Below are 15689 nucleotides of genomic sequence, written 5' to 3'. Positions count from 1 at the left end.
AATTTAGAAGAGTATTTAAAAAAATCAAATAATTTTAATTGCAAATAATACATCTAATTATTTTTCTTTTTTATTTATCCATTTATTATCCATATTGAAAAATGAAGAAAACATGCATGTTCTCAATTGCAATCTTAATTTAATTTTTTATTAGTTTGATATATAATTAGTTAGTTAGATGTATAATTAAAATTTTAGATAAAATTTCGTTCTAATAATTCACGATAAATGCTGGTTTCTTTATTTTAAATTGCAGATCTTCTCAAAGTCTCAATATGTATGTACTGTATACACATTTATGATATGGATTGCTTGTCACTGATCGTTAAATTTCTTTGTTCATAAAATACAAAGTATCTTATAAAGTGAATATGAAAGTGTTACGCGATATCATTATTATTATCGTTCCGTGATAAGATCACGTTTCGTTGCAAGAAGTTTCATTGGAGAACGTTTCATCTTTTTATCTACATAATAATATTTATAATGAAAACTTGATTATTATTAATATAACATATTAAATTTTATGACTTTTCTCGCATCAATTGAAACAATATTCTTATAAATTTTTAAATTTTTAAAAGAATTAACAAATATTCGATTAGCATCTAGCTATGAATAAACTTGATGTGTATAATGATTCACGAAGGTTGTTAATGTTATGGAATGGAATTCTTTTCATGAAAAATTGTAACAAGTGTTTCGACAGTAATGTAAATTATGTATATTATATATATATAGTTACAATGTATTAAATTTTCAAGTCTTTAAGGAATATGAGTCTTGTTAGCACAGACATAGTGTAATTGTTGTTCAAAAAAAAAAAAAAATAATAATAAATAGTAAGTTCTTTTCAAAAATAGTTCTTTATATAACACGATATAATAGAAAATATGCAAAAATAATTTTGAAAATAAAATTCGTTAATACAAACTGTTAGATAATTTCTGATATAATGAAAAATAAGGTATTGAAATAAATTTTATTACAAATCAATGATTCTCAATCTTTTTCGAAGATATTTTTGATTGTAACAAAAATTTGCATGCATGAATATTAGAGACGACTTTTTTTTAGTTTAGATTTACTCTTTATCCTTGCGACGTTCATAAAGTTTTACTTCGATCAATTATCGATACAAACAGATTTTTCATTTACTATATTTATATTAATAAAATATTTTTTAAACTGTTTTTTTTTACGTGATAGATAGATATCTATTAATCAATCATATTTTATGATAATTCAAAATAAATTCCATCATTTTAATCAGATAGATTGATAGAAATTATATCAGATTATCAAAGTTCCATCCATGTTTTGGTAAGTTATCAAGAAATTAATTAAAAAATTTTTTTACAACTCGATACCAATATATTAGTCTTGATAAGATTTAGTGAAGTGGAAGTAATTGTAATCGTAATGAGAAATCTCTAAGCAGAAATTATCTAACATAGAATTGAGGAGTACACCTGTGTTTGATAGTAATTTAATGAGATTAGCCATGAGAACGTAGTCATAATTGATTTGGATTATGAGAGGAAGATTATGATCACCTTGAATTTTATACTTTATTGCTTTTCTCCTTCATTCCAAATTCTTATGTAAGCTCATAGTTAAGGATTACATATTTGCATTTATTTTTTTTAAGAATCTTTTTCGTCGATGAAAACGTATGTTATTATAAATTTTTCTCTTTTCGTCGATCCTCATATCTGTCATGTATATGTTAGCTGTACTTTGAAATTATTGTTCTAAAAGATGTTGTCAATAGCTTTTACGTAAACAATCTTGATTGTGGATAATCAAGGAATGTTATCACGTCAATAGTAAATTGATAAAAAGAATGAAAAACATAAAAAAATAAACAAAAAAGAGTGGATAGAAGAGACAATGTGTATGGTTGGAATATATATATATATATGAAGAAAGAATGTATGAATATGTAAAAAAAAAAAATTTATGATAATTAATATGCATAGTGTTGCATTTGAATAAATTGATATGTGATAACCGACAGATAATAATTATTTTTCTTATCAATGAGTAACGTTATCAAGTTATGAATTCTTGAGAATAAAACTTCTTAGATTTCACTCATAAGCGATTTTTAAAGGATTAATCAGAATTAATTTAGAATTAATATTTATATTAATTTGATTTGATTGCATATTGGTTATATACAAAAGTGATTATGTAGATTGTATATCTTCATAAAAATATAAATTTGAATAAATTTAATCTCATGTAACCTTATGTGTAATTTATGTTTTCTCTTGTGCTCTAATCACTAACTTTCTCTTATTTAACTTTAATTAGGAAGTTATTGGTTCACCTTTAGAAATTCTCACTTTTACATATGTATATGTGCATGTATATGCACATATGGTCATAATTAGTTAGTTATTAGTCGTATTAGCATTCATGTTTTTTTAAAAATTTATTTAATTTTTCTAATTTTCACTTTTTATACGTTATATGATAGATATTATATTTTCTGTATCAGTTTTTTAAACGATATCTCTTATATTTTTTAACAATTTTTATAGAATTTATATGTTTCAAACGAATTCATATCTTTGATATCAAAAAAAGATTAAAAGATGATTTCTCCAAATCAAAATGAAATGAAAAATAAATTGCATTTTGGATTAAATTTTTTATTATTATTAAAAATCGAGCTAAAATATTAGAATGTGAGTAAATCTCCCTACACGAACGAATGTAAATTATCTCAAGTTTTAAATAATAATCATTCGTTATTATGCAACTTTTTCCACTTATTTCAAAATTTTCCATTATATCTTAATAATAACAATTCCTTTTTTTATTACAGGACAAAACGTAACTCGCCTTCAGAATGGGGGCGATGTTCAGGAGCGAGCAGATGGCGCTCTGCCAGCTGTTCATTCAGCCAGAGGCGGCCTATCTTTCTGTTTCCGAGCTTGGAGAAACGGGCACGGTGCAGTTTCGTGATGTAAGTTATTATTGTAATCTTTTTCATATTTCCTGATATCTACAATCTTTGAGAATGCACAGATATAATTATTGTAATTATTTCGAACTCGAAAGATGTTGACCTTGTAGCGCCATCATGTTTGATTCCTTATTATTAGAATGGTATCTTCGATATGTCTAGGATAAAAGAAAAAGATGAATCTAAAAGATAAAATGCAATTTTGAAAGCTATTTATTCCAAAAGATTTTGGAAAAAACTATTAATAATTGTTTACTTTTGCGAAGTAACTTTTCTCGATACGGAATATAATTTATATAATATTAAATAATTATTAATAGATTTCTATGCAAAATACAATTTTTATCTTTATTTGAACCAAAGAAATGAAATTTAAATAGCGATATTTACACTTTGTAAAAGTGCTTAAACATTTATAATTTAATTAGTAAATAATTAAATGATAAATATATTGCTTTAACGAAACAATTCTCAAATTGTAGAACATTACGTTCTTTTTATTTCCAAAAAAAAAGGAAAAAATACGTTTTTATTAATAATTGAAAAAAAAAAGAATTTATTTTTAAAATATTTGGTCCTGAAAAATAAATACGTTAGATCTTGTTCCTACGTCTTTCAGTTGAATTGTAAGGCAAAAAATTGTAAAGCAAAAGGTTCACAGTTTCCTTGAAAGTTAGTCCGCATGGTGGTATCTGGCCTAGAAATTATCATTAATGTCCATGACATAACAACTGATATAAGCGATTTTATGCGTGTCGGGTTCATACGCGGCCTTAACGCATCCTCGATCGTGAATCACGATGAATCATTTCCATTGATTCGAATCAACTGTTCAAGGCCGATCGTAAGTTCGAGTCGGCGAAATCGGTGCCGATCATATTTATTCAGACCGAGATTTAATTTCCAGGGGAATGAAAAACCGAGGATCAGTGCTCGTTTAACGATGTTTTTTATTTTATTGTCGATTCGTTCGTAGCTCAACGGCGATGTGAATTATTTTCAACGGAAGTTCGTGAACGAGGTGCGTCGATGCGACGAGATGGAGAGGAAACTTCGATACATCGAGGCCGAGGTGAGGAAAGACGGAGTGCCGATCGTCGACAACCTCGCGGAACTACCACGGGCACCGAATCCGCGTATGATCATAGATCTCGAGGTAAGATTCTTTATCGCGTAATTCTTTTTTTTCTTTCTTTCTTTCTCAATATTTCAAGAAGAATCGAGTAGAAATTTTTATTCTTTGCACTCGATATTTTAAAACAAGAAAGATTTATTTTACTCTTCTATCTAATGTTCTATTTTTATTATTTTTTGTAAAGTCTAAATCTAATTAAAGTCTAGTTTAATTTTAACTTCTTTCGTGATATTCATACTATTGATTTATATTGAAAATTAACCAAAATTTCCATTAAAAGTGTAAGAATTTTAAAGAAATGAGAATGTTAATTAAAATCCACTTTATATCCACTTATATCAATTGTCATTATCCATGGATCGAGAACCCGTGTGTATTAAGTGAAATTAAAACAGGTGCGATTGAAATATGGTCGTGGTGTTTCAGGCCCATCTCGAGGAAACGGAGAACGACATATTAGAGCTGAGCCAAAACGCGGTGAACCTGAAGAGTAACTACCTCGAGTTGACGGAATTACGGCATGTGCTCGAGAAGACCCAAGTATTTTTCACGGAGGTAGCTAAAGTAGTTCAGCAGCTTTTGCTCATAGCGTCGTCCTCCTTCGTGTAATCGATGTTACCGTTCTGTCGAAGAATCAAGATTCGTATCTTCTTCTATATCAACAGGAAGAGGCCAATGACTCGATCACCAGGACGCTAATAAACGAGGAACCACAGAATCCGAACACGACGATTAGGGGACGTCTTGAGTATGTTTTACGATATGCAGATACACGCGTATTTATATGCAAATTTATATTTCATAAAAAAGATAACCAAGTTGTGGAATCTGTGGAATTAAAATGGAATTTAATTCTGGGAAGAGATCCGGTTTTATTACAAATCCAGGAGTTGGCCGAGTTAATCCCTGAACGTGTGATAACGTTAGATCAGTGTTCCTCTATCTTTTCAGAGATACGACATTTCTTTATAATAGCCAAATAATCTGGTATATTCTTTTTTCTCATAATTAAATGAAAATGTATTTCAAATTTTGTCAAATCTCTTTAAAATAATTGAGTTTGATTCTTCTTCTTGATGTTGGTTTTTCAATAGAAAGATAGGAGATCTTGATGCAATTTTAAATGTTATTTATTTATTGTAAATTTTATTGCATTCAAACTTTTATATATTTTGATAACAGTTGTCCAATTTTGTACAATTCTCTTTGTACAAAGTTAAAATGATATTTTATATATCATTTTAAAGGATTATTAAATTTGATATTCTTCAAGATTATATATTAATTTACTGAGAATGTTTTTTTTTTTTTAATCTTTTGCTTTATCAGATGAAATTTTATTTTTGTAGATTCGTTGCTGGGGTAATAAACCGGGAACGAGTACCAGCTTTCGAGAGAATGTTGTGGCGAATATCCCGTGGAAATGTGTTTCTGCGCCAGGCTGAGCTTGACAAACCATTAGAAGATCCAGCTACTGTTAGTTTACTTCCTATCTTTTTTTCTACTTACTTCATTTTTAAAACTAAAAAAAAAAAAAAACAAATTAATCGATTTTTTTCTTATCTAGCTTATGAGATTATAAAAATTATCGATCGCTTACATAGATTTAATTTTATTAATCTATTTTTGTTGTGTCTGTTTTCTCATTATTGTTATATCTATCTCTAAAATAACATACACAAGGATTCGAAGAATTTGGTAAGATATTAATCTTAATATTATGATTTTTAGTGTTAATATTATTATTAGATGCTAAGTAGAAATTCTAATTTTTAATTTTTAATTTCGTTCGTGATTAATTCTTTTTTTCAAAGAATTCAATGATTATTCGTTAGATTCCTTATTTTGTAGATTTTTTTTGTACTTTGTTTTCTCAAATTCAAAAGAATCTCTCGTATTAAAATATGATATAAATTTAAATTTCGGTTTTAAAATAATTTTTAATACATCTTTAAATTATTATTTTTATGGATTTTCCATTATCTTAATCCCTTTTATTTTTTTTTTTTTATATATTATTTTTCTAATATTATTATTACATTGATTAGGAGCATATGTATCTATTATCTTTTTTATCTCTATTTTTTTTTTTTATTAAGAAACAACTTTCCATAAGATTTAATTGTAGCATAAACGTTATCATTTTACATCGCTTTAATAAAAAACGAAAAGGAAAGTCAGATAACAAGACTAATAAAAGTTAAATATAATATAATACATATAAATATAAATACAAATAATGATTTGATTTATTTAATTTAGAATTTAATTTTAAATTAATTTAATTTCTCACAGTAGATTTAAAAATTTTAAACTTTACCGAATTATATTATTTTTTTATTATATATAGAATCATATTTATTTTATATTTTTATTTATATTCGAGTATTCGAGCTTATTTTTCTTTGTTCCGATTAGATTATTGAAATTAAAAAAAATTTATGATAAATCACTATAATTCCAAAGATAATAAATTCCGATCAATTGATAAAAAAAAACCATTAGAAGAGGAAAATCTTACGATCTTTGAAGATTCTTTCTCATCTTATCTCGATACTAGCTCCAGAGATATCGCTGTTCAAAGAATAATTTTTAATCGTTTTATTATCCTACTTATCCTCGAGACAAGCGACAGACGCGATCTTTGAAAAAATGTAATACGCATTTTCAAGAAAAAAATCAATGAGTGACGAATAATCATTTCATAATCCGTCTCACGCTGTTAAAAACTGAAAAACTTTAAACTTTGAGTCCTTATATCTGGACGATCGATTGAGATGTAAGGATAAGACAAAAAGGGATTTTTTTTTTTGGATTAAATGGCATGCATTTTCCTCCATTTCTCGAGTAGATTTTGACGACAAAATTTTCTTTGTTTCTTTTCTTGTTTTTTTTTTTTTTTTTTTTTTTTTTTTTTTTTTTTTTTTTTTTTAATAAATGAAATATATAATCGATATATTACGTTTGATCTCTTGTTGGATAAGTTTTGCGGATTGTTTTAGGGCAATCAGATATTTAAAACGGTGTTCGTCGCATTTTTCCAAGGAGAACAGCTGAAGAGCCGCATAAGAAAAGTCTGCACCGGTTTCCACGCCTCTTTGTATCCATGCCCGCATAGCCACGCGGAACGTCAAGAAATGGTCAAAGGCGTTCGAACGAGACTGGAAGATTTAAACTTGGTGAGAAAGAACTTATACACAGAAGAGAATCGCGTGTATTATTAATTACGTAATCAGTTTCTTCTTCCTTGTTACTTCCTCCTTTTTATTGGAATATGTTGTACATAGTATCTCAAGTGCTTATTAGAGAAAATGATAGTTAAAAAAAATTATGAAATCATTTCAGTATATATTAAATTTCATTTCATTCACTTTGTACATCTGTTTTCTGATTATTGAAACGGATCAATTATTGAACAAGTCATTGAAATGATCTCCTCTCTTTTTCACTTTACAGGTTTTGAATCAAACGCACGATCATCGTCAACGCGTTTTACACAACGTAGCCAAGGAATTGCCCAATTGGGGTATCATGGTTCGAAAGATGAAGGCGATTTATCACACGATGAATCTGTTCAACGTTGACGTAACAAAAAAGTGCCTTATAGGAGAATGTTGGGTACCTGTATCGGATCTTACCATCGTTAGAGACTGCCTTAACGAAGGATCGGTTGGTTCTTCAAATTTCACTTCTTTTTTTTTTTTTTTATTTACAAACATCAATCATTTATTGTAATCAGTTGATATATTAAAAAGAGTACAATTATCTCTAACTTTTTAATCCAAAAATGTAAAAAAAGCGAATAGTTGAATCTTGAAAGATTTCCTTCGCTTCCTGTTTTTCGAAGATGAAAATAGAAAATCAAAAATTAATATTTCCTTTACTTTGTTTAGCGTCTCTGCGGTAGTTCGATACCATCTTTCCTCAATGTTATCTACACGAACGAAAACCCTCCGACGTTTAACAGGACGAACAAGTTCACCAGAGGTTTTCAAAACTTGATCGACGCGTATGGCGTGGCATCGTATCGCGAAGCTAATCCAGCCCTTTATACGATTATCACTTTCCCCTTTCTATTTAGCATCATGTTCGGCGATTTTGGACATGGTAAGTGAATAACAAATTCATCACAATTTGTTTCGAAATTTTATTTTATCATTTTTGGGTGTGACAGACTTTCATAATCAAATTCTTAATTTAAGATTTTCGAAAATGAAAACAGTAAAATTTAAGTGAAATAACAATTTACAAATAAATTATTGTTTTTGTAAATATTTTTGTGTAAAGATTACTCGCTTACTTATTTCGTATTATTATATTTATATGCGTAATTATTTGTTTAGGTATAATTATGACTCTGTTCGCTCTGTTTATGATCGTGAAGGAGAAGAAGTTTATGGCTGAAAAAACAACGAACGAAATTTGGAATATATTTTTCGCCGGACGTTACATTATACTTCTCATGGGTTTGTTTTCCATTTACACTGGCATCATCTATAATGACGTATTCTCAAGATCAATAAACATATTCGGGTCTAGTTGGGACATACGGTTCGACAATAAAACAATCATGACTAATGAGCTTATGGAATTGGACCCGGCTAAAAAAGATTACAAACAATACCCTTATCCATTGGGTATGGATCCAGTTTGGGTGCTTGCCGAGAACAAGATCATATTCTTAAATTCGTACAAAATGAAGCTGTCCATCATCTTCGGTGTCGTGCATATGATATTTGGCGTGTTCATGAGTACCATTAATATTATGTAGGTTTTTAGAAACGTATATAACTTCAATCTGTATAATATAAACTCTGCTCTCATCATCATTTTTTTTTTTCCACTTAATGAATTGATACAAATTGAAATTATTGAATTAAATATAAAAAGGGTTGTATTCTTATTGTATTCCTTTTTTTTTTTTTTTCTTGAAACCAAGAAGCAACGTTTTCGACGATCAAAGGATCATATTCTTAAAAATTTTACGATACTTTTCGATTACAATCCTTTTTCTCATTTCCATTCGTTCGACTCTCTTTTCATCTTTTCTTTCCGTCAATCGATCGTTCAATCATTCGTTCAATGCAATTTTGTTTATAAAAAATAATTTCTATATTTCTCTGTAGACATTTCAAGAAATACTCGAGCCTTTTCTTAGAATTCTTGCCACAACTGCTTTTCCTTATTGTATTATTTCTCTACCTGGTAGTCTTAATGTTTGTTAAATGGGTTTTATATAGTCCCACCTCGCCAGGTACGTATCGTAATATCCGAGTTTAATTATCCAATTTTTCGATCAGATGAAATTTAACGATATTTCACCATGTTTTATAGACATGGCGTATACTCCTGGCTGTGCACCATCGATATTGATCACGTTTATTAATATGATATTGCGGGGTCATAGCCAAGTGCGAGAAGGTTGTTCAGAGTATATGTTTCCGGGCCAGACCACTCTTCAGCTTGCTTGTGTCATAATTGCCGCGTTATGCGTGCCCGTCATGCTGTTTGGAAAACCACTTTTTTTCTTATTGCACAAAAAAAACGTAGAGACGGGGAAAGTCCTGGTAAATAATTCTCAACTTCCTACTTGTTATCCGTCGCATTTCGTTTTATCCGAAACGTAAAACTTTTAACAATAAACTTATATAAATGCGAAGCACGCGTTAAGTGCTTAAAAAAAAAAAAAAAAAAAAAAAAAGAAAACACGTAAATCTATTTTAAAAATAAATTTCACTAGCACAAGTAAATGTATTTTTATTTTAACGCATTTAAATATTTATTATTAGATTTTTCATAGAATATAACGCGATATAATAATACAAAGATTTTTATCGTAAAACAAATTTTTATGCTTGCTTTCTACGTCTTTGTCATTCGTCGATTAATTTTTCCCCCTCTTCCATTCCTTCGTTCATGTTTCAGAGTGATGGAATCGCGTCCCAAGATATTGAATTGCAAACTAAAGGGTTGCAAAATAACCCGTCGACCAGCGGGGCAACCGATGAACACGAAGACGAGTCGTTCGGTGAAATAATGATACACCAGGCAATTCACACTATTGAATACGTTCTCTCAACGATATCACACACTGCCTCTTACCTACGTTTGTGGGCTTTGTCGTTGGCCCACGGACAACTTTCCGAAGTTTTGTGGTCGATGGTTCTACGCAAGGGTTTACTCGCTGCCGAGGGTAATTATATATCGGCCATCATGTTATTTTTCGTGTTCGCCGCGTGGGCCTCTTTCACCGTTGCCATTCTTGTCATGATGGAAGGCCTGTCAGCCTTCCTTCACACGCTTCGACTTCACTGGTACGTAGAAAAAAAAAAAGAAAAATTAAACGCGAATACGATTCGTTTAAGGAATAGAACGATTGTGAAATATATTTTATTTTATACGCGCATGGAATAATTGTACATACACAAAACATACACAAAACATACGAAAATTGATTTTTCCAGAATTAATGTAGATATTAATGTTTTTTTTTGTTTAAATTAAATGGATCGTACAATTTTTTTTGAGATTCGTTTTACTTACTTTTCTCGATATATTAAAATAATATTAATTTAAAACGAAATGGAAATGATTATGCAATATTAATATTTTATAGATATAGCAATAGATATACAATAAGAATGACGGATAAAAATTATTTATTAATTAAATATCATAATATTTTAGTTTAAAATTTCTAGAACAGTTTAGTTTATTTATGTTATTCATTTTTTCAAATATTTTTCACTTGTTCCTTGTTTCTTCTTTTCTTCCAGGGTGGAGTTTATGAGCAAATTCTACGATGGCCAAGGTTATCCTTTTCAACCATTTTGTTTTAAATCTATTCTAGATGCCGAAGATTCCGAAGACTAGACTACTGCTGTGATCCTCAGCAATAATTATAATTAGATATATCTATCGTGTTAAACGGAAAGACTTGTTTTTATTTTATAAACAAATTAACAAATATCGAACGAATTATATACATTGGAAGGATATGTTTTTGAAAATTTTTAAACTAAGTATTTTTGACGAAAAAAATTTCTTTACACTTAACCAGATTGTGCTTATATAAAATATCATTGCAAGAGAAATTTTTAATCGAAGATATTTGTATCCTTTTTAATTCAAACAAGATAAATTTTTAGATAATCGTTAGGTTAACAATATTCGATGTGTCTCGTATCGATTGTAGAAATTTATTAATACGATAAGCTTTCGATATCTTTTTTGAAGATATATTCTTTTTTCGAAATTAATTGCTTTCGAAACTTATTATATTATCATATGTACTTGGTGTACGTTGAAAAATAATGATGCCTATGTTAAATTTTTATGTAAATGATAGAACGAAACATTAAGAGATAATGAAAATGTTTTAAACAAATATAACGTTTTTTTAAAAATTATATAAGAAATATTTATTAGTTAATCAATTTCCAATGTTTTTTTAATACACGATTTTTCCTATAATTTTTTTTAACACGATTAAAGGCACATGAAAATTGTAAACCAGATAAAACTAGTAAGTTCCCCGAATTAAGAATATTATTCTCTGATTTGTTTTAAACGAACATATCGTCGATAAGTACACATCTCGTTCATTCCATTCTTCATTGTCGAAATGTGACACTACGATAAAAGTATAATATGATAATTTACCATATTATATTTGCATATTATTATACTAGGATTATTATGTAGAGAGAAAGAGAGGAAAGAAAATAAAGGAGGAGAAAGATAAAAATTTGAGAAGGATGGCGGGAATGTACATTCTATGTTACTAGAGTACAAATTATCGAAAGTGATTGCGAAAAGTATTCATCTTGAAACTAATAAGAAGTGGTGTCGTTAGAGATGTATCCAATATAGATATTAATGTAATATCTGAAAACAGTGCGATGCAAATATATATAAAAATATATTTTACCAATATCTTCACGTTGCATTGATTTAACTTTTATACATTTCCTGCTCAGACGTAAAAACTACCCAATAACTTTCAATAAATATGGATTAATTTCTCTTTGAAAAATTCGAAAAATTATATTGATTTATATGAATACATTGATATGTTATTATATTATTTATAAATATAATGAAAGAATATTTGTTTGTTAAATTTATATATAACAAGATTTATAATTTTCATTATTTTTTTTTTTTTTAACGAATAGTAGTTTTTAGAAACATCCATGCTGTTCAAGCTTCGATGCTTTTAACCCTCCAATCATTCACCCCAGATTCTTTGATACGCATCCTTTCTGTACACTTGAAGGGTTGCTAATGAAACAGTGGAAACCAGATGCTCGAAGCTTGCAGTTCAACCAATAGATAATCAAACGTATGTATTTTTCAGATTCCAATTTGTACTTCATTTTTTTTTTTTATTAATCAACAATTTTTATTTCGAGAACTCGTTTACATGGCACAGATAAATGAGAAGATCATTTTGGATTGTACTTTTGTATAAAATTTCCTAAAATTATTCCTTTATTACTTATTTTATTATTCTGAAAACAAAACATCTCATCTTCCTTATCTTTTCCATTTCATCCATTTCCTTTTAATTCAATCTAAGTTCCAACTACCTCAAAACCTTCTACTCCAAAAACAAAAAAGACATCTTTTTACCTTTCTCCACTTCATCCCTTCTCTTCATTCGATTATATTACGAAATTTATCGTATTATATCACGAAATTTCGATTGATTCGTATGAAATTGATCGTCCAAAGGTTTCACGTAAAATTCCAAATATATCTCACTCCAAAAGATCCTCTAAAAAGACTACTACAAAAAGAACGTCTCACCTCTATCCACTTCGTTTCCATTCGTTTGCACTCGGTTGATCAGGGCGAAATTTTGAACGGCTCCTCTCAGGAAGAAAGCAACAGAGAGGATTTTCCATCGGCATGGCATCGGGAGAAGCCCGAGGGAGTTGCGCGCGCTTGTGCAACGATTTTCCGCACCTCAATCGGCGAGCGTAGGTTCAGTCGGTGTGACGCGTTCGTGAACGGTGCGCGGCCACCACGCGCCTCTCATCCGTTTGGCGTGGCTCGACGCGTGTTTATCTCGACTACACAGGTGAGTATACACTGTCACACGTGTGCACACGCACCATTTGATCCTCGCCAAATTTCATCGACCGGTGTCGTAATCCCGTTTCTCTACGCATTCTTCAATTTTCCGTGGAAAATTAATTTTTGGCGCGAGTGTTCGAGAGATTTTAATCGAATTTTGAATGGATTTGCAACTCGTGCAAGACTTTCAAAGAAATGGTTTTTAAACGAAGAAGAAATTTTTTTTATTTGCGATACCGTGGCTCGTTTATTTTCGTGCATTTCGTATCACGTATTCTATAAATTTTTCTACATTCGAATTTTGTGGTAAAAACGTGAAAATTTCTTTAATACGAATTTATTGAAAATTGACGATTATAATCTGATTATAATACGAAGTAAATTTTGATGGAAAAATTCTTCAGTGGTGAAATCAAAGTTTCAGTTTTTATTTGTGTGTGTTCTGAAATATAATTTCATTTGAGATTATTTTTTTTTTTAGCAGATATGCATGATACAGAAACTTGACTGGTATTAAAATTTTTTTCTATCTGCTGAAATGAATTGGACGAAAAGCAAATGAAATTTTAACCGTTGATTTCACTCTCTTGAATTTTGCTGAAACAAATTGCATCGTGTACATATAATTCATTACGTTTTACGTATTCATAAAATTTTATTAAAAACAGAAATCTGGTAATACAATTTGTATAATACAATAAATGAATTTACATAAGTTATTTAGAATTTCTTCGAGTTGAATATTTTATATTATTATTTTATTTTGGAAGAAGAATTTCATCGAATTAATTTGAATTTAGTAAAATTAATTTTGTTATGCGATTTGTTATGCATGTCTCGAGAACTCGTTTAATTTTTAAATAAAGGAATCGATCTGAAATTATTTATCATATTAATTAGAGGAATATAAATAAAAATAGAATGATGTTCGAATATCAAATAGATTTTATTCTTGACGATCAGTATATAAATATGTGATTTTAATTTTACACGCTATACATGGAATGACGCTTACACTCGCGAATAAATAGAAATTTCTAAGTTTTGTTTAAGTTCTGTTTAGTCAACGTGCCTCGCATAATTAGCACGATAACCTTCGAAACATATTGAGAATACAAATGAAATATGTTCTTCTTTAAACGAAATTTCATTTTAAAAATATTTCAACAATCATTTGGTTATTTCGTATTATTTTTCATTATACTACTATTTCTTAAAATTACAACGTTAAAAATTTTAAACAATAAAATGGAACATTGAATATTTCTTTCTATTTGGAAAATAGATAATATTTTAAAAGATAACGATAAAATTCTAATACATAATATTGAATAAGCTAAAAATAGAACTTAACTTTTCAAATTTTGAAATTTATTTATTTATTAAAATTAGGCAAAAAATTATTTTATAGATTTTTACAATACATTTAGTTAGTAAATGAACTAAAATTTGAAGCACATCATAAATACTAGAAATAACAATTTTTGAATTCTTTAAATGAATCAGATTTCCATCCCCATACATTTTAAAATTTCCTATGAATGAAAAATTTCCAATAGCACGACGTTAAACGATAAATATAAGATAATTTTCGTTCGAATCTTCTATTTTATTATAAAACAATCGAAATTCGAAATAAATTCAGGGAAATATTATCAACGTTTGATATCGTGGACTTGGGTCGTTCACCTTTAAACAGATACTCCGACGTGAGATAGTGAAGGATTTTCATATACAGGGTGCAGTCAAAAATAATGGCACAAAAAGACAGGAAGCGATTTCCTATGTAAAAATTAATCGAAAATTAATCGAAGTGAAATTTCTTTTCTTTCCTTATTAAGAGCTTTCCATATTGATGTCACTTCCTGTATTGTTGTACAATATTTTTCGTCGCACCTTGTATGCGTGCAATGAGATTATACAGTTCGCAAAGGAGCAAGTTAGACTTCCTAACTTGTTCTCTTGTACATTAAACGTACATTATACATAAAATCATCAACATAGTATTAAAATTATTATTATTTTTAATTATACTATTAATTATAATAAAATTAAAAGTATTATTTTGATAAAATTATGAATACTATTTTTTAAACTTATTATTAAATCTAAATCAAATATTCTAGTTGAAAAATTAATTGGAGTGTGCAATGTATTTCTGTGGAAAATGGGGAATCTTGAAAGAAAAAAAGCTTTGATTTGTTTTTGTTTCGTGTCTCAGAAAGTCAATTATTTATGTAGGATTGTCAATTTTTTTATTATTATTTTGTACAGTAATTGTGGTTTCTTAAAATCCTTCTTTTCTTACATTTTTTATCATTTAAATAACATCCATACAAAACAACTTCGAGAATGAAATTTCCACAATTTTCTACGACTTTTACCGCGATAAAAAAAGTTTACTGTATTGTTCTTCATTGTGATGTCGTGTTGTTCTTACTAAGTTGTGAGAAGAAAATTATTCCTTTTTCCCTACTATTTTTTATTTCTTTTTAA

The 15689-nt window shown here is 28.7% G+C and overlaps 2 protein-coding genes across 6 annotated transcripts in view; both read left to right on the top strand.

Moving 5' to 3' along the window:
* Positions 1–12047, top strand: part of LOC122716659 (V-type proton ATPase 116 kDa subunit a1-like) — a 36783-nt gene extending 24736 nt beyond the window's left edge. For 4 of the 5 annotated variants that reach the window (XM_043939949.1, XM_043939950.1, XM_043939951.1 and 1 more), the window contains exons 2-14: positions 2837–2977; positions 3954–4133; positions 4539–4667; positions 4745–4860; positions 5462–5588; positions 7115–7291; positions 7569–7781; positions 8006–8219; positions 8456–8879; positions 9239–9366; positions 9447–9679; positions 10038–10426; positions 10889–12047. In XM_043939949.1, the coding sequence (XP_043795884.1) occupies positions 2861–2977; positions 3954–4133; positions 4539–4667; positions 4745–4860; positions 5462–5588; positions 7115–7291; positions 7569–7781; positions 8006–8219; positions 8456–8879; positions 9239–9366; positions 9447–9679; positions 10038–10426; positions 10889–10985 (2544 nt within the window). In that variant the 5' untranslated portion in view covers positions 2837–2860 and the 3' untranslated portion in view covers positions 10986–12047. The remainder of the gene's footprint in view (positions 1–2836; positions 2978–3953; positions 4134–4538; positions 4668–4744; positions 4861–5461; positions 5589–7114; positions 7292–7568; positions 7782–8005; positions 8220–8455; positions 8880–9238; positions 9367–9446; positions 9680–10037; positions 10427–10888) is intronic. The other variant, XM_043939953.1, reaches the window with a different exon arrangement.
* Positions 12048–13071: 1024 nt separating this feature from the next.
* Positions 13072–15689, top strand: part of LOC122716656 (aminopeptidase N) — a 39098-nt gene continuing 36480 nt past the window's right edge. The window contains exon 1 of the mRNA XM_043939946.1: positions 13072–13197. The gene's annotated coding sequence lies outside the window, so the exon portion shown is untranslated. The remainder of the gene's footprint in view (positions 13198–15689) is intronic.

The sequence above is a fragment of the Apis laboriosa genome, unplaced genomic scaffold (assembly GCF_014066325.1).
Source record: "Apis laboriosa isolate Shangri-la unplaced genomic scaffold, ASM1406632v1 scaffold47_cov149, whole genome shotgun sequence".
Classification (NCBI taxonomy): Eukaryota; Metazoa; Arthropoda; class Insecta; order Hymenoptera; family Apidae; genus Apis; species Apis laboriosa.
The sequence above is the reverse complement of the archived record's forward strand: the minus strand, read 5'-3'. Positions and strand labels throughout refer to the sequence as shown.